We start from the raw sequence: 26,657 nt of genomic DNA on the forward strand, positions 1-26,657 counted from the left end.
CCTGTGCTGATTTATTATGCAAACATTTCTGTTTCTAAACGGAGTCAATTTTCTGAGCGTAGAGGTGGGGACGCTCTTCTCAGCAGCTTCCAGATGCATCTTTACAAAACAAGGCTTGAGAAATGTCACAGCAGTCGGCTCAGAGCCTGTGTGAGAGAGTCAAACTCACTCTAATGACGGTCTCTCTGTCTGCTTATATTTTATCAACTGTCACTTCACACGGCCCGTGCTCACATTCTCTAAATGAGGAGATTCTGGTTGATATAAACTCAGCTGACTTCTACTTACATCTCCGTGTATGCGTGTGTCGGCTTCTCACTTATTCTCTCTGTTTCTCACGCTGTTGTCTCCCCTCAGGATAGGCATGTTATATTTTTAGAGGAGTGTTTTTACACGCTGTTCTCGAAAGGGGGATTATTTCCACTTACTCAGGTGTCTTGTAGAGGAATCTTATTAGACCTCATTCTTTGTGGAAAATAGGGAGTAATTGGATGCCATCCAATGGACTATTCAAATTGGATGATTATCTAATCTCTCTCTTAAAACTATAACGTTTTCATTTCTCTACCATTTTAAAAGGACTGTTTAGATAACTTTTAATACCAATTTTTTTTTTTGTCCTTTTAAAGAAATATTTTGTATATAGAGTTTACAACCAGAACTTTGACATTCATTTACTCTCAGTGCTGTCATTGCCATCAACATGCAGAGACAAAGCTAAAAGATCTTCTGCTATGTCAGACCATCAGATTTCCTCTCACAGACTGCCCACATCTGGTGGAATTTATTGGTCTCGGCTTTGGAGACCTTTCTCTGTCTCAAATATGGCCTTTCCTTCTTGACCTGTTCCTCAAGAGTCCAACAAAAAGCTTCTCCGATGATAGCCAGACAGTGTGTGCGGGTGCTCCTTTCTTATCTCAGGTTAAGCCTGGTTAAGTCTAAATGTCTTCTCACTAGACTGGGTCACTTTATCAGATCCTTTAAACCTGTCGGTGAGAATGGAGACCAAGACACTTAGATAGATATAACAATATAATGACAGATAGATAGACAGATAGCTACGTCAACTTTGGCATTTTATTTGCACTCTAAGGCCAGGCTATGATATATGTGGTGCAGAGTGATGCTGTGTGTTTACACGTGTGTGAGCGGTGCGTAACAGACCTTACATGGTGCGGCTGTGCTCTGTAACGCTGCGGTGGGACCCTCTTCCTGGCAGGAACCTAAAGACAGCAAACAGATCCCCCTACTTCTGCAACAGAGCAACATAGACCACAGTCACAACCATTCCTCAAATAACCTGATCTAATTGTAGCTGCAGTGGAACAACAGAATATCTGTCTACATCTCTGCCCCTTCCTGTCTGTGAGCTTCGGTGTTTAGGATAAATGTGTGTTTGTGTAGATCCGTGTCTATCACTCAAGTGGGAAAGGAATTGTTGGAGAAAGGTCAGCAGGCAGATGTCTATTTAGCAGAGAGGCGGGAAGGCTGTCAGAGAGCATTAGCTGCTGTGTATTTTTCAGGGGTGGAAAAACGTGGAAGTTAACGAAAGTTTAATCCTTACTGAGGACATCTTGTGCAGGCACTGCAATGGATAAGGGCTGTTTTATCACAAACTCTATTCATTTTTGTATAGACTAAAGGAAGAACTTTAATGGATTAAAAAGCAAAAAAGTGTAGTTTATATTGTTGTTAAAGTGCTTATATTAAAGGAACAGTTCAATCAAAAAAAGAAAATTTGCTGAAACCCTCAGTTAATGCAAAATGTAGATGAGATTGTTTTTTTCATTGGAACAAATTTAGAGAAATGTAGCTGCACACCACTGGATCCTCTGCAGTGAATGGTCGCCGTCAGAATGAGAGTCTAAACAGCTGATAAAACATTGTATTCAATAATCATTTTTGTTTAGTGAGGGAACATAACATTTGCTGATTCTTCATAATTTTTGTGGTATTATCATCTGCATTAAATCAGTGTAAAGGCTGAGGTTTAGCAATGTCGATACTATTGTTTAAAAATAAACCCATTCAGATGGGATTTGGGCAAACTGGTCCAATATTCCAAGAGGAGCAATTTCAAGTTTATAAATCAGATGTTATTTTCTTGAGTGTCTATGTTCTAAATAATGCCCCTCCACATGATTCCTCAAACTGATTGGGCTCTTGGGTGTATATCAGCTAGCCTTGACCTGTACCAACATGTTGTTCTGGAGTTGCTTACAACAGTACAGTATTTATTCTCTCTCTCTCTCTTTCTCTATAGCACTTTGGGTATGAGAAAAGGGCATTCTAAAAATAATTAGACATTTTGCTAATTATTTTTACAATTATTCTAAATATAAAAACATTAGCAGTCAATGGTATGCATTCATTTAAACTATTCAGCAAATGTGTGTGTGTAGACCTCAGGCAGGTATGTCAGGCATGACACTGTGGCATTATGTATAGTTAATGTGTGAGCAGTAGGTCAGCTGCGGTCAGCTGTCCAACCAAAATACTGATTCCCTCAAACAAAACTGTCCTCGTAAATGTCCAGCTTCCTAAAGATAGATGTAGACTGCTAAAGGGGCTTCCATAAATCACTGCATGATGGTTCCTGGTAAAACTACTCTTAAACTTTGACTCAAAAACAACATCACCTCTGAAACTCAAGCCCACATGCTCTAGATTCTTCTCATAAAAAAACATAAACACAACAAGCATACCCTATTTCCAGTAGTCCCAACATGTACAGTGTAGGTCCGTTATGTTATGTCACTCTGCTCTGTTGTTCACTGCAGTACTCTGGAGTGTTGGGAGTAACGGCGTTTAAGTATAACGGCGTTACTAACGGAGTTTAATTTCAGTAACGGAGTAATCTAATTAATTACTTTTCCCATCGTTGTAACGCCGTTATCTTTACTGAGAATGTAAAGTGTCGCGTTACTACAATTTGTTTAAATAAAGCGCGAGGTGTCATGCTTTAGCTAGGTGGCTACACATCAGCTGCCTGACACCGTTGCAAATCCGATGGATGATTGGCTGGGTGGGCGGTCTCACTGCACGCTCTGACAACCACTAAACACAAGACAGCATCAGAGATAATGGCGTTCTCGAACTGGAAGTACCAGAAATTAAAGGCAAGAATGTTTCTGTAACATGCACGCTATGCCCAGGAAAAAAGACTTTATCCACGTCCGCCTCAAGCAACTCAAATCTTATGAACCACCTCACATCAACCCTGAATATTTAATGCTGTGTTCAAACCAGACGCGACTTGCGCGAATAAATCGCGCTATTCGCGCGTAGTTGGACGCTTGAACATTTTGAGTTCGTAGGCTTCATTCGCGCATGAAATTAACTTCACAACAGACGCGAATTCGCGTCATGGGGGGGGCTTCTGCCAGTTGAGTTCACGCAGCATTTTCAACCACCATTTTTATTCAGATAATTTTCTAAATATTACTGTTATCGTGTCATGAAATGTAGTTTTAAAAGTATTTCATGCGAGAATGTAGTTGTTTTAAACTCAAATATGCGGTTTATTTAAAAATGTGTTTTGCCGATTTTCGGAGGTTGTCTATTCGCGTCTTTGCATTGACTTAACATTGAAATCACTCTCGCCAGACGCTCTATTTGCGTCTGGTGTGAACGCACCAAGAGTTGGATAGTGTTTTGTTTATTGTGCAGTAACTTTAGGCCTAATATACAGTTACAGAGATTTGCACTAATGGCCAGGTTTCCCTTTGTTTCTTTTTACCCAAGTTTAAATTTGTTTGTCTTAATTTTGTATTTGAATTTTATTTTCAATATTTATTTTGTACATGTTTTTATTTCTATGCATATCATATAATAGACATCATATAGGTAGACGCCCCATCGAACGCTACTGCCTATTGGCACGAACGAGCCGTGGAGCCGCCATCTTGGACCGGTCGACAGCTCCTCTCAGTGTAACTTGTTTGCCAGGTGCAATGAGCTGTCAGCGCATTAAATTAATCATATCTCACTGAATACCTAACTGATTTTGACGCGGGTTTTTTTGCTGCAAAGTTCATTCATGCAGCTATGATACAGGACACATGGTTCAGCGTATTTTAATATTCATAATAGGCTTTACAGTTACATATTATATTCTGATATAAGATAAGTGACCAGACGCCCAAAATCTAAATATGTGAGGTAGAATATTTATAAATCACACACTATAAATATGATAAAGAAGCAGAAACAGATAGTTGCAGTAAAATAAGATATTTTAATAAGTTTAAGAAACAATTATAATTTGTGACATATACACTCTCTCTCTCTCTCTCTCACACACACACACACACACTCTTCTCCCTCCCTCCCTCCCTCTCTCTCCATCACACACACACACACACACACACACTCTCTCTCTTCTGTGACTGTTGACACCTTAGGAGCTTGTATTGCTGAAGCCTGGCGGATCACCCTCTCTGCAGCTCTCAGCACCTTATAATAAGAATACAAATAATACATATTTATATAGCGCTTTACACAGTACTCAAATACACTTTACAGAACAGAGAAAATATGAACAAAGCAACCTTAATATACATTACTTCCTGATATCACGTGCGCAAACACAAATAACAGTTATTATGTTCTGTCGAACAATGTATTAACTTCAGATTGGATTGTGTTGGTAATAGGCACTTAACGTTGCCTAACGCTAAAAGTGAGTTTCGTGCATCTAACAAGTGCTTTTTCTAACTTCTTTATGATCTGAATAGTAAGTTATGTGAGAAACACTTGAGTTGAGGGAGGTAACGTTACATAGTCTAACTAACGTTAGCTAGCTACGATTTCAGTACAGTACTATCAAAGATCCTTGCTCCTTCTCAATTATCTGGATTTAAGGACAAACTACAACCAATAGTACAATAGTAATGTTAAATCTTACTTGTGAAAAGTAATCCCGAGCCGTACTTGTGATGGTCCGCCGATTAGAACAGGAAAATGCTGCACAGTGCTCTGGTATCTTAACTGCTGCTACGCAACGAAACTAGGAGTACGACCGGTTCAAGATGGCGGCCGCAAATCTCGTCGCCCAGCGGCCAATAGGGCGTCTACCTATATGATGTCTATGTATCATATGGCAGGCTGCAATCTATTGAGTTCAAATAAATACAACATTTTCTAAAATACTTATAGTATTTTTATTCTTCAATCAGTTAATATAAACATCTTATATATTAAAGATGTTATAGGACGTAATAGCGTTATAGAACATAAAAAATAATGTCAGTTACTTTGCTGAGTAACTAATTACTTTTACAATTTGGTAACTGAGTTACTAACTCAATTACATTTTGGGAGAAGTAATTTGTAACTGTAACTAATTACTTTTTTCAAGTAAGATGACCAACACTGTAAAAGAGCTGTGCTTTAGGTGATTTAGTGCTCAGAATGGCCCTCTGACCTCTGACCACTGGTGAGTTTGATCTAGTACAGCTTCAAGATCTACTGCTGCATCCGGTCACACATTCCTGATGGTTAACACCCGTTGAACATGCTGAGAAAAATAGAAAGAAAACAAACGGATGACTAGGTAGAAATTATAGAGAATCTGGGGAGAAAAGAAATCCACGAAACAAAGATAAAAATTTGGGGCACTGAATGAGTGGATCATTTAGGATTTTATATTATCTACTGTGGGCTTGGTGAAGGTCCCTGGAGAGGAAAGTCATTTCAAAAGGCAAAACAGGTAACTATATTTTGATGAAATTAAGAAACCAATATTTTTTTTCTATATAATAGCATGCACTGAAAAATTGTTTAGTTTCACTATTTTTAATTTCATTTCAGCTATGTCGCAGTTCATTTAAATGTCTATTTAAAGACATCTTGAGTAATATGAGGTCAAGAACTGTATGCACGAGCATAATTTAAAAGAATTAGAACATAAAATATTTCTGGGTAAAGTTCTAGGACACAGCACTAAAACAAATCCAAACATTTCAGTCAATAGAGACCCTGCTGGCAGAACTTTGCAATAACATCTAATGCATCCAATAACACTGAGAGCAGTAGGACTACCCACTAAAAAAAAATCAAGACGACGACTGATAAAATGTTAAACTTATGCAAATTAAACATACAACATGAAGAGAAATGTATTAAGACTTTTTGTGGTTCTCTAGAGTGTAATACATAATGAGGTCCATGAAAACATGTGATTCTCAGGCTAATTAACTAATCAAATAAACACAGATAAAGCCATTTCCAAACCATTTGCATAAACCTTTCCTTTGCACCTTTAGAAACCCAGTTCTAAACCCAGTCAATAGCGGAACTAGACACATTTATTATATATAAAAAAATATATTTTTCAAAGTCATAAATAAAACAAAGCTTATTGGAGTATGTTTTAAAAGACAATACTATTCCAGTCTTTATACATCAAAATTTTAGTTTAGTCCCACATTGTGTTACAGACATGATTGATGCCTTACAACTGCAACTTGCTCAGGTGAACTACCATAAGTAAACTACTATTACTTATCCAAATGAACAGACTAACAATAGCTAAATCCCAAATGACACACTAGACACTATGCACTTATACACTATGTACTCAACAGTGTATAGTGTATAAATTTTATAAGGATTTTTTATTTATTTATTATTGGAATCTGACAGCCCCTCTCCCTCCACTACATGTGGAGTGAATGAAGTGCCCAAAATTCCACACTTTGCTTTTTGATTGTTTAAATGCCTTACCTGTTTTGTTGTTGTTGTTGTTGTTGTTGTTTTTCCATTGTGAACGCACTACATGCAAAAATTATAGTACAAAACAGGACAGAATAGTTCTTTAGTTCGTGAAACTGGGACAAACCTACAATTCGACTGATAGCTATTTAAACAGCCATAAAAATCTTATAGAATTGCATATAGGAAGTCGTATCTTAGAGATCAAAAGATCATAGACTTGTAAACATTTTTGACTTGGAGCAACCACCTAATAAACAGCGTGACATGCAATGACAAGTCATCATACATGTCTGTATTAAAACACATGCAGTACGTATGCCTTCCATTCCCTCTCTGCTGCCACATCAAGCAGTGTCCTGTTTCGTAACAAGACACAGGCACAATCAAGGGATCTGGCTCTCAGTGTGATTCCCAACAGTCAGAGATTTTCAATCAGGGTTCGTTCAGAGAATCACCGCCTCTGAGTGCATAAGGAAGAATAATTTACTACAAAGATATCTCGCACAGGATCAGTTAATCTCATACAAAGTTAATTTAGGGAAGGCAATTAGTTAGACATCAAGACAAGAGGCCTCATCAATGTGAAGGATCCTAGAGAGTTTCTTTCATCGTAGGGGCAACATCATCAGCCTTAGTGTGGCATGTTCACTGACGGTGAATAATTGCATTTATACGATGAGTCTTAAGACTGCTCCTACAACAGGAGTCTAATAATCAGCCATTTTTTTCTCACAAAATGAAAATCTGCAAAAATAAATAAATAAATGTTACTTACCTCCAAGATTTAGATGAGTTTTTTTCATCATCTGAACTTGTTTGGAGAAATTTAGCATCACATCACTTGTTCACCAATGGATTTGAATAGGTGCCTTCATGATGAGAGTTCAAACAGCTGATAATTGCATCACAACACATTTTTAATAAAGGTATTAGTGATGAATTTGTTTATTTACTAACATACAGCATTTAACTTCGCAGGACATTAACTGATAGACTGGAGTCATGTGGATTTTTGTGGTGTTTTCATGTGGAGTCTCATTTTGTCAGAACCATTCACTGCAGAGGATTCAGTGAGCAAGTGATGTAAAGCTAAATTTCATCACTTGAAACGCTTAAACTTTTTATTATGACATTAATCCTTTAGATATCAGAACAGTATTAACTAAGATGAATAATCGCACAATCATACGAAAGGCAGTTGATGTAACACAGTCTGCATTGGCTTTTACCCAAGATGCCACTACAGTCACATCACACAATCCGAAAAGCAACAATTCACAGAACGGAAAACACAGTGGGGGAAAAACACCCAGCTCAAGTTACTGTTAAGGTGAGTAGAAACTGAATGAAAAGAAAGAGACTGAAGCTAAAATCTGAAAAACAACACACACATAGAGGGAGGCTTTCATATTTTGTGTTTAATGCTTCTCTTACTGTTCCCCACTACGGCAGAGTGTGTAGTGGTTCGCAGTAAGAGCTCACACAAACAAGAACACTAGATGTGCAAGTCAGACACAAGGGTAAACATTGCCCTAGGACAGAAGACCAAAATAAAAGCATGATTTAATTCACGAAGATCCCTTCAGACAAAACAAAAAGCGCCAAACACCTCCTGAGAGTCTGCGACTCATCTCGGTCTGTATATACTGGGTAAGGACTTCTATGTGAAGTGGTCCTCCTTGTGTTTAAAGATGTCTACAAATGGAATGTACTGCACACTCGAAACTCAATTTTTAGGGAAATAGCTATCAGAAGGCATTGCTTCAGCTTTTTGTGCATGACTGCACAGCCCCACATTAGGCCACATATCTCAGCATTCCATGAAACGGGGTGACTGGAGAAGCCCTTGGCATATACTCACAAGCTATTCCTTGACCAAAACCCTTCACTGTTTTCCCAGCTGCCTCAAAATAGAGCACACTGTAAATCTCCCACCCCCACAATCTCTCTCACTCACAGTATTCACTATGCTCTCTCACAAACACTCTCAAGCAAAAGAATAGACTATGTCTTAAAAGTGTGTTATTTCCGCACCACTACCTTAACCAAACCAAAATCGAAAAATAATGACTTTTCAAACAGTGTTGATGAACACGTTCCCCTTTAATTTTAGCATGCTATTAATATACATGGAGAGGAAAATCCATTAGGATCTCCATTCATCTTTGCAAATGACACGACACACACAACAGGTATTGATGAAACAATTTATGATTTTACTCATATATATATATAATAGGAAAAAATAACTGTTTTATCAAATTCCTTATTCTTTTCTATTGATGGGTATTCAAACTATCCAAAATAAACTACTAATAACTAATATTATATATATATATATATATATATATATATATATATATATATATATATATATATATTATACACACATTTAGTTATGAACACTATTTACTTAAAAACAGGAATTGATAAAACAATTTAGTTTTTACTATATTATTAATTAATATTATATAGTTAGTTCTTTATTTTGCTTACTTTTAATATTTGTCAGCATAATCTCATTCCAGCCGCATGAGCTGGAGCTGACTGATAAAGTTGATAGAACACTAATGGCCAGTCAACAGACAGGACAAGAAGTAATTATTCATATATATATACATATTACAATTTGTATTGGAAGAAGGTTTAGTTCAATATCTCACCACATTTATGAGAACCTCAAAACTTCATAACTTTTACTTCAAAAGTAAAACAGTCCAAATAAATCAACCAAATACTGTCCACAATGTGTCCACAAACACTTTTTGAAAACATCTTTAAACAATGCACCAAGAAAAAAAAAAGTAACTGAACTGAATTTATGGACTATCACATGAAATCTGCAAGAGGTGGTGAGGATTGACATGGTTCCAGATTGGAGAACAGGCTGAAGAAATGAGAGCCAGGACAATACAGAATGTCACTCAGCCAGAGAAACACACAGGCCATAAGGGCTGGATTCAACTCCTATTTCACTCCTACACAAACACACACAACCCACATTATATCACAGTCACACACACACACACACACAAAAAACACATGAACTTAGAAAACAAGTTGTAGTGTGTGCTGGAATCAGTTCCAAAGGAAGAGAGAATGTCTTATCATCTCTGCTGAGAAAACACATGATTTTAAGGTTAACCTGATGGGTTACGAAATGTTCAAAGACTAGTTTGGTGTAGACTTACATTAATAACCCTACAATACTTTTATCTAAATTAAAGGTGTTTCATTTTGATCTCTTAGAAAAATACTATTCACACATTTCATGAGAAACATTTCCTTTTTGCTAGTGTCAGATCCTTTGTGATGTGAAAACCCAATGTAAGGCCTAATGTTAGCACAGTCTTGAATTCAATTAATTGTGAATTTATCTAATGACATGAGTGCGCAGCGTCCTCTAGTGGTCAAATGGTGTTATTGCTCTTCTTCAGTAATGTACTAGTTGCCTGCATTGCCATTCAGATCAATATTTCCCAGGCCCTCTTGATCTCACACACTTTAGAGCGGTTTTTCCTGCTGCTCCATTGATCTAGACAGAAAATCTGCAAACTGTGCACAATATACACACTATTCAATTTCAAGACACATGCAAAATAATTACTGCAGCAACAGTACATGCTATTCTGAACACGGTCAGTTTGGTTTGTTTGCATAATGCAAATTACATATTTAGCAAATGTAGATTACCTGGGGGGTATTTAGTTGTACTATTTATAAAATATTAATGTCACCATTATATAAAGTCTCCAACTATTCTACAAGTTTTCATGTGGCGCCATCCAGTGTTTATGAAGAGAATAGACTTTAATTTATTAGGTTGTGTAATGCTTTGGTGTAGGAAAAATAAATCTACTATTACAGAGTTTCGGAGAAATCGATACACTGTTGAGATATATATATATATATATAAACAAAAGAAATGACATTTAGTCTGATTTTATTGATGACCTCATCAACATGTTTCTACATATTTTAATGAACATCACTGTCTTTCATTTCAAGTTATTTAAAGAATGTTATGCTAGTAATCCACAGTAATGTATCAAACTGCTGACAGGACCAATATATTAAAAAGAAAGATACATCTCAGCTTTAAGATTTAAAGTGAGTGCCAAGGTATATTTCTGCTCACATGTATCACTGAAAACAGTTAGGCTACATATCAATTAATTTAAGACCTAATTAATTATTACATAATAAGACTGATCCCCTTCTTTTGAGGATCGCTGAACAAGTAATCCACTTTATAAAATCACATTTTTACGTAGTCTTTGATCATTCCTCCTTCCAGACTTCATAAGTGAGGGGGGAAGAATGCTGGTTGGAGAAAGCCATCGGGCAAAAACGGATGCAAAAGCCCACCGGAAGATGCCAGGTGCACTGGACCAGAATGAAATATGACGTTCCCGGTGCTGAATGGCGGGTGGAGGGCAGATGTGGACCCACAGGTCTGACTGATGTTCGTGCCGGGTTGCAGGGAACTCTCTGCGCCAGGGTTTTGCTTTTTCCACTTGGTCCTTCGGTTCTGGAACCAAATCTTGACTTGGGTTTCGGTCAGGCTCAGAGAGAGCGCGAGATTTAGTCGCTCGCATACGGATAAATAACGCGTTGCGCGGAATTTGTTCTCCAGAGCCACCAGCTGTTCGTATGTGAATGCGGTTCTGGCGCGCCGCGGCTTCGCGCAGCTGTGATCAGAGCGCCGCCGCCGCTGACGCGACACATCCTCCAGCGCTGGACTCATTCTCTCTTCATCTGCCTCATCCGGTTCTTCAGAAGGAGAAAAGCCTGAGCTTACATTTCTGAGTGAGGCTGATGAGTCCAAGTCAACATCTGGATCAGGAGGATGGAGCCTGACGCAACTTTGGTGTTCATCAGCTGATCGATTTTCTGTCAATAAAAATATCGATATGTCAAGTTTCTTTCAGAGAGGTAAAGTTTTTAATAACTGTATTTAATTTCTGACGAATGAACCGACGAATACAAGACGACAGTGTTATTTATTTATTTTACTGGACAGAACACAACTATCACATTTTTACCATGGTTTACCTTATCTGAAAGATTAAATTATCTCCAAAAGTTTGAAATTATAAGGATGCAGGCCTTAAACGCAGTCAGATGCCTAGTCAAGGTGTTGCTAGGGTGCTTTGATTGGTGCTTTGACTGGCATTAATTATTGGTAAAACTGTCCTAAATCTGAAGTGCTCTACAACACCTGCAGTACGGTTCAGGGATAAAATAAGTGTAACGCATCATTAAAACATCAGCCTATTTTATTATTCGAATTGTTATGAATGAATTATAATCAGAATTACAAATGTAATGTATTAATTAACTAGCCTATAGGAGCATTACTTAGCCTATACAGACTACCAATGTTTAATTAATAGTAGCCTACAGAATTTAGGCTAATTGATGCGGTTCGCTATTGGAAAGTAACATTTATATTAGGCCTTACACTGTAGTTAAAAATAAATAAATAAATAAGAGATTTGCTATCAAACCCTTATCCAGTGATCAGCTGAATTAAAGTAACTAGCAGCAATGCCGAGAATTAAACGAGTGGAAGTCCTGTACAGGAATAAGGGGAGGCTGTTACTGTGTGTGGATTTCAAGGCAAGACTGACATGGAATGTGCCATAATCCCTCAACAATTTCAAAATCACAAATCGCTTCAAATGTCATGTTGCGGAAAGAAACCCTAGTTAAATCCAGCTCTGCCATCCAGCCATGACGCGCTAATGGAGTTTCATATTTGTCGGCAGATCGATAAATGTCATCTATTTAAAGGGAAGTTTTAATCGAACGATATTTGGGATCAGACATGGCAGGGGTTTGAAGTTGGGAGCCGCAAGCTGCTGGAGGGAGATATGCAGGATCCAGTAATGGGATATCGATCAAAGTGAGCGCAGGCATCCTCAATGGGACGATTTAAACAATTATCTGCCCTGACTGTCCCAATGGCAATCACTTACTCAGCTGCGGCTGCTTAAAGACAACGCAGTCGTGGAAATGAGGGGGAAGGTCAAATTCACAATCTAATATCATACAAAAGGTCTGTTTGGAGGAGATATACCGCGGAAAATCTTATATTTAGCCATATTATTTTTTACTATATAGGCCTATGTGAAATCATACAAACACATCTAGGAATATTTTACAAAATATTTTTTTTTCTTCTTCTCGGAATTCTAGTGGCATCTAGATATGGCATTTCTAAAAGACGTAACCACAGAAGATAAAGGTTGTGGAGGTCTCAAAAACATGTATTATTTTAACATATAATAGCCTATATGCTACATTTCAGAACAATGTTTCAGTAACCACAAAAGTTGGATTACAAGTTAGCAGCGTGCGCTATACACGGCGAACAGAAGTCGCGATAGTCAGATGTTAACATAGTAACAGCTGCTCGATCGCTCATCGCAAACACAAACAGGACTATTTGTCACAGAATTAGAAATATCAGAAATATATTAGCGTTTGGTTTAAAATGCTAGATAAACCTCTAAGTCAAAAATACTTACAGAAATTACTTTAAAAGTTGACCACTCCGAAATAATTCGGACTCTTGTGTGATTATTATTCTCTCACCTGTATTTTTGCAGCTGGAAAACGATCCTTCGTGCTCAGGACTTTCCTCCAAACCTCCAAATTCTGTGCTTTCTGAAGATGATGCCCGTTCTTTCTCCGACACGGCATGTGATTTTTTACTTGTGAACTTTTTAGGATCCAATATGTCAATAATCGAAAATGAAATCCGATGACCTGATGTTGTTTTCGCTCCGGACTCCTGATATTCAAGCATTTTCCAAATTCCAGCAGAATTTCTGATAGCTTATTTCTGTATTCTCTAACAAAGCAGACGCAGAAAGTGGATGCAGCTTCTGGTCTGATGTGAGGCGCCTCGGTCAGATGTCAGTGATGAAGGTGTGCTTGAGCTCTTTAACAGGTCCATTAGAGGAGAAGCGTGAACACGATCGTTTAACGGGATCCCTTTCGATTGGATGAGAGCATTCGGTAGCTAAACCTGCGCTCAATTCAATCAATACAACACGGACAAGTTCCCAGGCTGACAAGTTGCATAACTCAAGAAACTGTTGCATCTAATCCTTAACCTACACTCTTCAGTGATCGTTTGCACAGTGCACTCTTAGAAAAAAAAGGTGCTTCATGATGCCATTTACAGAACAGCGCTGTTCAAGTATCATTTGAGGGTCTGATTATCAAATAGAAAATTTGAAGGGAGCCGGGTGGGGGCGGTCATCCCAATGTCTTTTATAAGCAATTAAATAAGCAATTCAATTGAAAAGTATATTCAGCTGTAAAATAAACAAATATTATACCATCAATAACATATTTGAAAGGTTAACATAAGTGCATAAGTTAATCAATTGATTAAAAAAAAACTAACCAATCACACATTTTTATGTAATTATTTGCGATGTTATTATAATGTCATATAGAACTTCCAAATTAATGAAGAAACAACTTAAAGATGGTACATTTTAAACACGGTTTAATGGCATCTTTTTACGAAGTAGTCTATGAAGGCCAGTATCATCGATACCAATAATGTTCCTGATATCTTTATTAAATTAAATTCCCCTCAATTTTAGAAAATAATAATAGCCTTTCAACATTACAATATAACTGAAAGACATTATTTTAACACTTAATAGGCTCTGAAAAATATGACAACTTTTAATTTAAGTGAACTTAAAACAGTCTTTACAAACTACAAATTGTACAGGTGCATCTCAATGAATTAGAATGTCGTGGAAAAGTTAATTTATTTCAGCAATTCAACTCAAATTGTGAAACTTGTGTATTAAATAAATGAAATGCACACAGACTGAAGACGTTGGTTCTTTTAATTGTGAAGGTTTTGGCTCATATTTAACTAAAACCCACCAATTTTAACCAATTAGAATATGGTCACATGCCAATCAGCTAATCAACTCAAAACACCTGCAAAGGTTTCAGAGTCTTCAAAATGGTCTCTCAGTTTGGTTCACTAGGCTACACAATCATGGGGAAGACTGCTGATCTGACAGTTGTCCAGAAGACAATCATTGATATCCTTCACAAGGAGGGAAAGCCACAAACATTCATTGCCAAAGAAGCTGGCTGTTCAAAGAGTGCTGTATCCAAGCATGCTAACAGAAAGTTGAAAGAAAGTAAAAAAAATAATAATAATAAAAAAAAAACATACTCGGAATTGGTGCTCTGCATTTAACCCATCCAAGTGCAGACACACAGTAGTGAGAAGTGAACACACCCCCGGAGCAGTGGGCAGCTATATATCCAGCACCCGGGGAGCAACTGGGGGTTTAGTGCCTTGTTTAAGGGCACTTCAGCCATGGTTATTGAGGGTGGAAGAGAGTGCTTTTTCATTAACTCCCCCCACCCCACAACCCCTGCCAGCACCGAGACTCAAACCTGCAACCTTCAGGTTACAAGTCCAACTCTCTAGCCATTAGGCCACTGCTGCCCCTGAGTGAAAGGAAAAAGTGTGGAAGAAAAAGATGCAGAGCCAACCGAGAGAACTGCAACCTTATGAGGATTGTCAAGCAAAATCGATTCAAGTATTTGAGTGAACTTCACAAGGAATGGACTGAGGCTGGGGTCAAGGCATACAGACATGTCAAGGTTGTCAAGGCATACAGTTGTCGTATTCCTCTTGTTAAGCCACTCCTGAACCACAGACAACGTCAAGGGCGTCTTACTTGGGCTAAGGAGAAGAAGAACTGGACTGTTGCCCAGTGGTCCAAAGTCCTCTTTTCAGATGAGACCAAGTATTGCATTTCATTTGTAAACCAAGGTCCTAGAGTCTGGAGGAAGGGTAGAGAAGCTCATAGACCAAGTTGCTTGAAGTCCATTGTTAAGTTTCCACAGTCTGTGATGATTTGGGGTTGCAATGTCACCTGCTGGTGTTGGTCCATTGTGTTTTTTGAAAACCAAAGTCACTGTACCCGTTTACCAAGACATTTTGGAGCCCTTCATGCTTCCTTCTGCTGACCAGCTTATTGAAGATGCTGATTTCATTTTCCAGCAGGATTTGGCACCTGCCCACACTGCCAAAAGCACCAAAAGTTGGTTAAATGACCATGGTGTTGGTGTGCTTGACTGGCCAGCAAACTCACCAGACCTGAACCCCATAGAGAATCTATGGGGTATTGTCAAGAGGAAAATGAGAAACAAGAGACCAAAAAATGCAGATGAGATGAAGGCCACTGTCAAAGAAACCTTTTTTTTTTAAGTAACAAATGAAAAATATTATCATTGCACCCCTAAATAAAGCCAATTTTACTATCAAAGACATTTGTTCCTGGCAAATAAATTATCTGGGGTCAGTACAGTGTGTTGGCTTATTTCATAGTTAATAGCTTAAGCCAGTATCTTCACATTCACTATGTGGCATCAATCTGTCAGAGCTTAGGATGAATCAATAAACGTGTGTCTGGCACTGATAAATGAGAAGCTCTCCTTTAAAGCACTACCGTTTCACTATCTAGCTAGTGATTTACTTCTGTTCTTCTATTACCTTAAATACATAAATAAATAAATATACACAATGTAATAAAATAAAAACTACTGAACTACGCTACTGAATCCATTCCCAAGACATCTACATTAAAGCCTGAGATATTTAAAAGGGCCACACTTAATTGGATAATTAACAAACATAAACATAAAGTGCAAAGTCTATCATCAAAGGTATTTTTATATATATATATATATTTTTTTTTTCTTATTAAGTCAATGGAGTCCAATCCAAAATAAATATATCAATGTATTAAAAAATATAAAATATTTTTTTAAAGATATTTTTTCATGTTTAAGTGACTTTATGTGAGCAAATACTCACTGTAGATCAAAAAGACAAGTGCATTGTCAGAATACCACACACACACACACAGACACACACAAACACACACACAAAAACACAAACACCATATCAAACCCTTGTCCACTTCTCAGATAACAGATGTTGATTCCTCTTCTCTCCTTTATGACACCGAGTGACTTAACCTCACCTGCATTGCCATTCAGTTGTATTTCTACTTGTTTACTAGCAGCCTGCAGTGCATGTTTTGTGGTTGTAACATGGTCCAACTTCAGACACTCACTGTCCGAAACGGGGCCTGTTTGCTTGCATTAGCATGTCTAAGCCCAGCAGCTTGCACTGAGTGAGCTCCATAAGAATGGGGGCTGAAGTCTTTCCTGCAAGTTTAAGACGTCACGTTTACAACTTCCTCTCTGCAGACCTGACACTATGCACATTTGTTTACACAGGACCAGAGCACAAAAAAGAACACACAAGAGGTAAGGTGGAGAATTTCAAGACAGCTGGTGGAGCCAAGAGGAAAACTTTAGGGTGCAATTCCTGTGGAAAGGGGCACACTTACAGACAAAACTCCCACTGTTCCAGCAACCCACCTCTTGACCCATAAACTCATCAGAGCACCAGTAATATCTGCTAAATGTCGGATCATTCATGTAGACGCATCTTGTGGTGGAGCTCTGTTAATAGATAGGTGTTTGCTCTTTGTTTGGCTTTGTCCCTTTATTCCTATCCAGAGTGAAGTGGACAATAGCATGGGAAACTACTGAACTGTCACTCTTTTGAAGATTACAACTTCAGAGCACTAAATGTTTCATGGATTCCCCTCTTTAAATGAAGAAGAGACTTTAAAAATCTTATGAGGGGTGTAAAGAGTTTAACTTATTTGTCTCTGAAAAGCAATGCTTGTTACAGTGAAGCAGCATTGCTTTGATATTCCTCAAACTTTCTGTTATGGTAAACTACTATTTATCTCAAACCACTTAATACAGATTTAACATATACAAATGCTTTGTAAACAATTTAACCCTTTAATGTGCTATTTTATTTTTGTAGCTTCATTATTCTCATTTAATTTAAGATTAAAACTGTTCAGAGATGGTGTCATATTATTTGCATGAAGATATGCGATTGGTCTTCAGCCATAAATAATTTGCATATAGAACTGTGATCTTATTATCTTTGAATATACTGCTTACACTCAGGGCCGGCCCGCTGCATAGGCGGTATAGGCAAATGCTAAGGGCGCCACTCATCCATAGGGGCGCCAGAATGAGTGAACGAGTGAACTTTTTTTTTTACATATATTTTTTTTTATATAATAGGCTACTATTTAAAAACCATTAATTCGAAATACTACCAAATAAAGCAAAAAAAAAAAAAAAAGTCCGGCTCTTCAATCTTTCCCCGCCCATCGAGTGCTTGAAGTGCGTCAGAAACATAGCGCGCGCACGATCAGTTGTTGGTAATTTGTTGTGTAGCGTGCGCGACGCCGCATCCAATGTAGACAGCACTGCTTTTGTTAACACACAGCTCGTAGAAACGGGCCTGGCAGCTCGCGCCAGTTTTAGACACGGTGAAAGTTTCCTGATTGTGACGGAAGGCCCAATTTACATGACACATTATAAATGAGCATAGTCTGCGATAGATACAGTGCAAAAAAGAAGAGAAGAGGATAAAGACAGAGGTAAAGAGATGTAGTGAAAGAACAATTTATTGCATAGGAGTAAGATACTATAATTTCATGGCAGTTATTTTTACCTTAAACTTAATGTTAGTAGTTGTTCTGAGTTCTGAGTCCCCAGACTGTGATTTTGTACAATCATGTCAGTTTTAAGACGCATTTTTTATTATCACTTTTTTATTAATGTTTTACTCTACAGTTGTGCAGTTTTGGGGGGATACAGTACAGGCCAAAAGTTTGGAAACATTACTATTTTTAATGTTTTTGAAAGAAGTTTCTTCTGCTCATCAAGCTTGCATTTATTTGATCAAAAATACAGAAAAAAATGTAATATTGTGATATATTATTACAATTTAAAATTATTTGTTTTCAATTTATTATACTTTAAATTATCATTTATTTCTGTGATGCAAAGCTGAATTTTCAGCATCATTACTCCATTCTTCAGTGTCACATGTGACATCCGGTCTATCACATGATCCTTTAGAAATCATTCTAATATGATGATTTATTATGATTGTTGGAAACAGTTCTGATGTAATGTGTGTGTGTGTGTGTGTGTGTGTGTGTGTGTTTATATATATATATATATATATATATATATATATACATATATATATATATATATATGTATATATATATATATATATATATATATATATATATATATATATATATATATATATATATATATATATATATTCTAAATCATGAACACAATGACAGGGTGAAATGGGCTGTGATGCATGGGGCGCCAGGTAAAATCTTGCCTAGGGCAGCAAATTGGTCAGGGCCGGCCCTGCTTACACTGTCACTAGTCAACCACAGTATGACTGCTGACTGTTGTTGGCATAGAACCAAATCCTACAAAAGTGAAAAGTGAAAAAGTGAAGTGACATTCAGCCAAGTATGGTGACCCATACTCAGAATTTGTGCTCTGCATTTAACCCATCCGAAATGCACACACACAGAGCAGTGAACACACACACACACTGTGAGCACACACCCAGAGCAGTGGGCAGCCATTTATGCTGCGGCGCCCGGGGAGCAGTTGGGGGTTCGATGCCTTGCTCAAGGGCACCTAAGTCGTGGTATTGAAGGTGGAGAGAGAACTGTACATGCACTCCCCCCACCCACAATTCCTGCCGGCCCGGGACTCGAACTCACAACCTTTCGATTGGGAGTCCGACTCTCTAACCATTAGGCCACGACTTTCAGACAACTTGCCACCTTCCTGCTGCTGCCCATTTCCTTCAGAAAATATAAATTTAGCTGACAAATATAATTTATCATTTTAAATATTTAATTTGTAGAATTGTTAAAATTAATCTAAAACTAAACTGCACAATACCGGTCAAACAATCTGAATCCTATGAAATACATGAACACAAAATAACTGGAATCAAATTGCTGTGCTCATCCAATGCAAGTGTTAAAAACATTGGAAAAGCATCATATCAAAACTTTTGGGCATTATATGAGAGTGATGTTTCAGGACATCTAGGCGAACACATTAATTCGAAATACTACCAAATAAAGCAAAAAAAAAAAAAAAAGTCCGGCTCTTCAATCTTTCCCCGCCCATCGAGTGCTTGAAGTGCGTCAGAAACATAGCGCGCGCACGATCAGTTGTTGGTAATTTGTTGTGTAGCGTGCGCGACGCCGCATCCAATGTAGACAGCACTGCTTTTGTTAACACACAGCTCGTAGAAACGGGCCTGGCAGCTCGCGCCAGTTTTAGACACGGTGAAAGTTTCCTGATTGTGACGGAAGGCCCAATTTACATGACACATTATAAATGAGCATAGTCTGCGATAGATACAGTGCAAAAAAGAAGAGAAGAGGATAAAGACAGAGGTAAAGAGATGTAGTGAAAGAACAATTTATTGCATAGGAGTAAGATACTATAATTTCATGGCAGTTATTTTTACCTTAAACTTAATGTTAGTAGTTGTTCTGAGTTCTGAGTCCCCAGACTGTGATTTTGTACAATCATGTCAGTTTTAAGACGCATTTTTTATTATCACTTTTTTATTAATGTTTTACTCTACAGTTGTGCAGTTTTGGGGGGATACAGTACAGGCCAAAAGTTTGGAAACATTACTATTTTTAATGTTTTTGAAAGAAGTTTCTTCTGCTCATCAAGCTTGCATTTATTTGATCAAAAATACAGAAAAAAATGTAATATTGTGATATATTATTACAATTTAAAATTATTTGTTTTCAATTTATTATACTTTAAATTATCATTTATTTCTGTGATGCAAAGCTGAATTTTCAGCATCATTACTCCATTCTTCAGTGTCACATGTGACATCCGGTCTATCACATGATCCTTTAGAAATCATTCTAATATGATGATTTATTATGATTGTTGGAAACAGTTCTGATGTAATGTGTGTGTGTGTGTGTGTGTGTGTGTGTGTGTTTATATATATATATATATATATATATATATATATATACATATATATATATATATATATGTATATATATATATATATATATATATATATATATATATATATATATATATATATATATTCTAAATCATGAACACAATGACAGGGTGAAATGGGCTGTGATGCATGGGGCGCCAGGTAAAATCTTGCCTAGGGCAGCAAATTGGTCAGGGCCGGCCCTGCTTACACTGTCACTAGTCAACCACAGTATGACTGCTGACTGTTGTTGGCATAGAACCAAATCCTACAAAAGTGAAAAGTGAAAAAGTGAAGTGACATTCAGCCAAGTATGGTGACCCATACTCAGAATTTGTGCTCTGCATTTAACCCATCCGAAATGCACACACACAGAGCAGTGAACACACACACACACTGTGAGCACACACCCAGAGCAGTGGGCAGCCATTTATGCTGCGGCGCCCGGGGAGCAGTTGGGGGTTCGATGCCTTGCTCAAGGGCACCTAAGTCGTGGTATTGAAGGTGGAGAGAGAACTGTACATGCACTCCCCCCACCCACAATTCCTGCCGGCCCGGGACTCGAACTCACAACCTTTCGATTGGGAGTCCGACTCTCTAACCATTAGGCCACGACTTTCAGACAACTTGCCACCTTCCTGCTGCTGCCCATTTCCTTCAGAAAATATAAATTTAGCTGACAAATATAATTTATCATTTTAAATATTTAATTTGTAGAATTGTTAAAATTAATCTAAAACTAAACTGCACAATACCGGTCAAACAATCTGAATCCTATGAAATACATGAACACAAAATAACTGGAATCAAATTGCTGTGCTCATCCAATGCAAGTGTTAAAAACATTGGAAAAGCATCATATCAAAACTTTTGGGCATTATATGAGAGTGATGTTTCAGGACATCTAGGCGAACACAAGGTCGGCAGCATTGTTTGGTAATTGTGCAAACAGTTCTACCTGTTCAGCAGCAGGCATAATGAAGGCTCGCTGGCAGTGTCCGGGACGGGTGAGCGCCTCTGGCAGATGCTGACATGCAGCAGATGTGGAAAGTGGCTGGGTGATTTGTTAAGGGCCTGGATCATAGCAAAAGAGGGCAATTAGACCAGGGGACAGTCACACATTCATGGACAATGGCCCCCTTTTCACTAACACACACTCTTTCCCCGAGGTAAAGGTCAGTTCACTCTACAGACTTTATACATGATAAAATTACAGCTATCACTATACAGCCAAAGCATGAAAATGACAAAAGAAACAACCTCAGAGAATCCTACCATAATATATTCAATGAAATAAAGCTTCACATAGTTTCTAGAATACAATAGAGTAGACTAGAATAGAATACAATATAATACATTTTCAAAATCTGGGGCTGGTGGAAAATTAAGGTTGCAATCTTATTTCTAAATAAAATTCCTTAAAAAGAAATAAAATACCTTTAAACTTAACCGAAGTTAAAAGTAATTTATGAAAGAAAGAAACAAAAAAACTTTATATGTGAAAGAAACAAAGAAAAAACTTTATCATTTGTCAATACTGTATAAACACAAATGTGGTGAATGAAAAAATAATTGACACTGGTCCTAAATAGAATAGAATAGAAACAACAACTAAAATGCCTTTAAGCCTAACAATTACAGCTAAATGGAACCAGTAACTATTTGTGAAAGAAACAAAAAGTGTCGATAAAACTAAATAGTGATGATTAGAATAAAAGATTTGACACTGGCCCTCAACAGAACATAACTGAATAGAATGTAATTGAATACAAATGAATATATATATTTATTTTCAAACAGAATTTTATAATGATTGGAAAATGGTTTGACACTGGCCCTCAACAGAACATAAATAATAGAATTGAATAGCATAGAACATATATTTTATTTTCAAATGCAATTTTATGATGATTGGGGGGAAAAAGGTTTGACAATGGCCCTCAACAGAAAATAACAGAACAGAACAGAATATAATATAAATTTGATTTCTAAACACAGTTTTAAAAAACTGAATAGAATACAATAGAATATAATTCACTGCCACACAATTAAACTGAGACCAATGGAAATAACATAAAATAAAAAAAGTTTTAAAAAAGACCATCATTCAAAGCAATCTTTATAACTCCCTTATTATGTGACATTGAGTGAAGGGAAATCTCACATGAGAACCTGAATTTACTTTTGCTTTTTGCCCTCTCTGTTATGGTTTTTCACTGTCAGTAGAAATTATAGGACTCTGTGAGCAGTGTAAATTTCTATTGGCTGTCACACTGGAAACGCACACACATCTACGTTTTGTGTCAGCCGTTTAGAGATGCACATACTAAACACATGCAGAGGTGCCAGACAACACTGGCTGAGAAGAAGTGCAACCCCAGATCCTATACAGGGAGATTGGATGCCTTTAGGACTGCAGCATAATCACAGAGTCTTCTGTGAATGGACACTCGGGTTAGTGCACTGCTAATGTAGAGTGTAAAAGAAAGAATTACACACGGTCTGAGGTTATGGGCCGCAGTCGATGTGATGCTCTGTCACTCAGCACTTGCATTGATTGCTCATTGTTCGCAGAAGGTCGCATCATAATTCATTAAATCTTAACGAGTCCCCCTGGAACCACCTGCACGCCTTTCCTCAATTGCCCCTTTAAATTACGAGCGACTCTCATGCTCAGCAAGCTCAAAAATGAAGATATATTCTCCACGTAAAGAAGAGAGCTATTAGTTACATTATTTAAACAGCCCTCTTTAAAGCCAGGGGGAGGCTGACTTTATGAAGGGCAATTAGGTACTCACTATAATTGATAATTCATACTCATCACAATTAGGCAGTATGAATAGGGTGTCTGGGATTAATGGTTATGGCTGTTCAAAGAGAGGGACACTGGGCAGAACTGGTCAGGCATGGCTGATGGAGTGGAAGGAGGCAGAACTGAATTCATCTCTATTTGTGGAGGAAACAGATTGTGTTTGTCCCTTCAACACACACCTGTATTATACAATGGTTCCCTCACCTTCAGATTGTTCTGTTGGTGATGCTTTTCCAAAACTTTGCAAAATGTGTGCAACTTAAAACTGACATGTACTGATTCCTGAGGCATGGGACAAAACATGTCCCACAATCTTATCTGTAATTATGTTGAAATAAAGACAACTTTTCCATTTTGAAAATAGGCAGAAATGGCCGCTAGAATTTTCTAAGCTCAAATTTACCATTTCATTTTATTAAAATTACATTTATATATTTATATATAAAAAAATCAGCTGACCTTAAAATATAACTCAATAGTTACTTCATATATTAAAATATATTCAATGTAATCGACAAAGAATATATAAATTCGATTTTTTTACATTTCTGTAACTCTCACTTATTATTATATATTCATTTTCTTTTGTTTGATTTATTTATTTTTGGCCAGGTCAATCTTGTAAAATAGATTGTCTCTCAACGTGTTTTATCCGGGTTTAATAAGGGTTACTAAGTAGGCTCCTGAATCCTGACAGAATCTTTTTTATAAGATTTCAATCTGTCCTTACCTTTTACCAATATTTATGCAAATATTTTTAAATCTGGTTAATCTGATAGATAAAGAAGTGAAACCAAACATAAATTATTAAATTTAACAGATTAACCCAAACCTTTTTTTTTAATCAATTCTCTAGTATGTTTTGTTCCAGTACTTAAAATAATTTCATTTCCATTATCATGAAATGCACATCAGTAGTTTATGGAGAATGAATGTACTCTACATGTATGATCATATGCAGTGTTTAGACACTAGACGGCTGAGGTGAAGGTCTTTCATAGCTTTGCTCTCTGTTGACACCAGTATAATTGCTATACTGAGCGCTGGATCAGGCAATCTTTACTAATCAATAAAGTCTTCACTAGCCATTTCCCCCAGTGATTCTGCCCTCATTTCTCCTCTAATTGTTCTTTTTCCCCCAGGAAAGTCTACGGCTATGCCATGAGCAAAAAGTATGTGTATGTGTGCATGTTTCGGTACTGTTAAATGTAATCTTAAAACAACTCTGCAAAAGAGACTTTAACAATACACAATAAACAATATTTCCCGACTCAGACTTGACCTTGTGCTACCCCATATAGTTTTTTCATATTTTTGCTGTATATGTACGCCTAAAAAGCACACAATAATGCTAATCCATTTTCTAAATTTGGGCATTTTAAATACAATTTCCTTAGTTAAACACTATTGAAAGAAATCTATAATCATGAGACAGAGCTCTGATAAAATGTCCAAAATGTGATGTTTAATTAAATCAACATATTAGACGTATGTCTCAAATATTATACATCATTTAATAATAAAATACTTTAAATGTTTAAAAAAAAAACTATTTTATCTTTTATAGCACCTGTATTTACACAAAACAGAATAAAGTTAGCTGCATTTATGAGTATATATATATAAATCAGTCTATAAATTTGACTAAAAACTGAGGTAAAAATATCCCCTCATCCGATTTATGAAAACCAGGTATGCTAATTTCTATACCACCTAATTTTGAAAAATAAAGCTAGAAATAATGACTGACACTTAAGTCAAGATAAAGCACATGATTGGTTCCAGCCTTGACAGATAAAAGCAATTTTTGATTTGAAGCAAAAACTATGTCATTGCTTTTTTTATCATAAAGAGAGACAGATTCATGGATAATGTAATTGCTTATGAAATAAAAGCCTCCGTCCACTCGGGGACCAGAGATTTAGAACAGGAGCATGATAGTATGACTTCTCTAACCTTGATGCTGGACGAACTGATCACATTCAACAAACTTTCCTCATATGTTATGGCATGCAGAGAATTATAGGTCAATTTAGGCTCGGTCAGTGAGACGACCCTCGTCAAACAACCCCTGTTCCACCATCCTTCCTCTCTAGAAGTTGACCTTTACGATTTTTCTTGCAAGGAGAGCAGACTCTATATTGCAATGATGTGTGCTCGTAGTGTGGTCAATCCTCATGTTGTGCTGGATGGGCACTCATGTGTAGTGATGCTTGCAGGGCCCATCCTGTGACTCTGGGGCATATGGACTCTACTGCCCATTTCCCTGGGGCATTATTGCCATGCTGATTTACTACCAGTGAAGGACAATCATCAGAGACCAAATTATACCCCAATCACAGTGTGTGAGTGTTTGTTCATGGTCTTTAGGTTAAAGTAATGAAGGGTGAAAACCTCTATAGACAATCAATTACCTTACAATTAGTATTGTTTTAACTATCATTTCTTATTTTAGTAGGTTGCATAAAAATATAAACATCCAAATACAAATAAATTGGAAAAGGAGTCATGCATAATCATATTTGTCCATGTCGCACTGACAGCTTTTGACATATTGCCCCGTATTCAAGAAATGGGATTTGCGTTGTTTGGAAGTGAGAACCACTTATCTTTAACATTAAAGGTAATAGATCTCCAGGGTGAGATTTTTATCGACATTTCTCATTACCAACCTATTGGTGTTTATAGCGCCGGTCATAAATGGCTCCCTGTGGTGCTGTGTTTTATGAAGAGATCAGCTGTCAGGGAATATGCGTTCAAATCTCTGCGGGATGCAATGACACCGGTCAAGTGTAAAGACCTGAGAGAGGAAAGTGAGAGAGTACATCACTATACAGGACACCAGGACAGAATAGATCTAACTGTAAGAAGTAAAAGTCAAAATAAAAACTGATAATTAGTATACACATTATATATACACACACACACACACATATTATATATATTTTATATTTTCTATATTGATTTTCTAAAGTGTTTTATCTGTATTTTGAGTAACGGAAATTATAAGATTATTTCCTGCCATTACATTTTCCATTTCTGTATAATCAACTATACACTGTGGGTGGATTTCAATCAAAAGGTTGTGATCCCCAAACAGGGTATTTTCCAAAAATGTTAGATTAAGGCAGTATGTGTTTAATATGTTGTAAC

The 26,657-nt window shown here is 37.1% G+C and overlaps 1 protein-coding gene across 3 annotated transcripts; it reads right to left on the reverse strand.

Moving 5' to 3' along the window:
* Positions 1 to 675: 675 nt before the first annotated feature.
* Positions 676 to 26,309, reverse strand: nkx1.2la (NK1 transcription factor related 2-like,a). Of its 3 annotated transcripts, XR_009437437.1 has the most exons (4): positions 26,177 to 26,309; positions 21,651 to 21,766; positions 1,165 to 1,223; positions 676 to 986 (listed from the first exon to the last, which is right to left on the reverse strand). XR_009437437.1 is itself a non-coding variant. In XM_059565469.1 (2 exons), exons 1-2 carry the CDS (start codon positions 13,529 to 13,531, stop codon positions 11,018 to 11,020), a joined length of 807 nt encoding a protein of 268 aa, XP_059421452.1. In that variant the 5' UTR covers positions 13,532 to 13,780; the 3' UTR covers positions 10,643 to 11,017. The 3 variants fall into 3 exon arrangements, 1 of the variants encoding a protein (XP_059421452.1); XR_009437438.1 differs by lacking the exons at positions 676 to 986; positions 1,165 to 1,223 and adding an exon at positions 11,485 to 11,610; XM_059565469.1 differs by lacking the exons at positions 676 to 986; positions 1,165 to 1,223; positions 21,651 to 21,766; positions 26,177 to 26,309 and adding exons at positions 10,643 to 11,610; positions 13,318 to 13,780.
* Between the last annotated feature and the right edge of the window lie 348 nt (positions 26,310 to 26,657).

This window comes from Carassius carassius, chromosome 14, assembly GCF_963082965.1.
Source record: "Carassius carassius chromosome 14, fCarCar2.1, whole genome shotgun sequence".
NCBI classification, from domain to species: domain Eukaryota; kingdom Metazoa; phylum Chordata; class Actinopteri; order Cypriniformes; family Cyprinidae; genus Carassius; species Carassius carassius.

What these genes read in the sequence shown, in the direction of transcription:
- nkx1.2la (XM_059565469.1), bottom strand. Translation starts at nt 13,531, where the DNA reads ATGCTTGAATATCAGGAGTCCGGAGCGAAAACAACATCAGGTCATCGG. An exon ending in TTCCAGCTGCAAAAATACAG is followed by an intron (nt 11,611 to 13,317) that starts GTGAGAGAATAA and finishes TTTTATTGACAG; the next exon opens with AAAATCGATCAGCTGATGAA.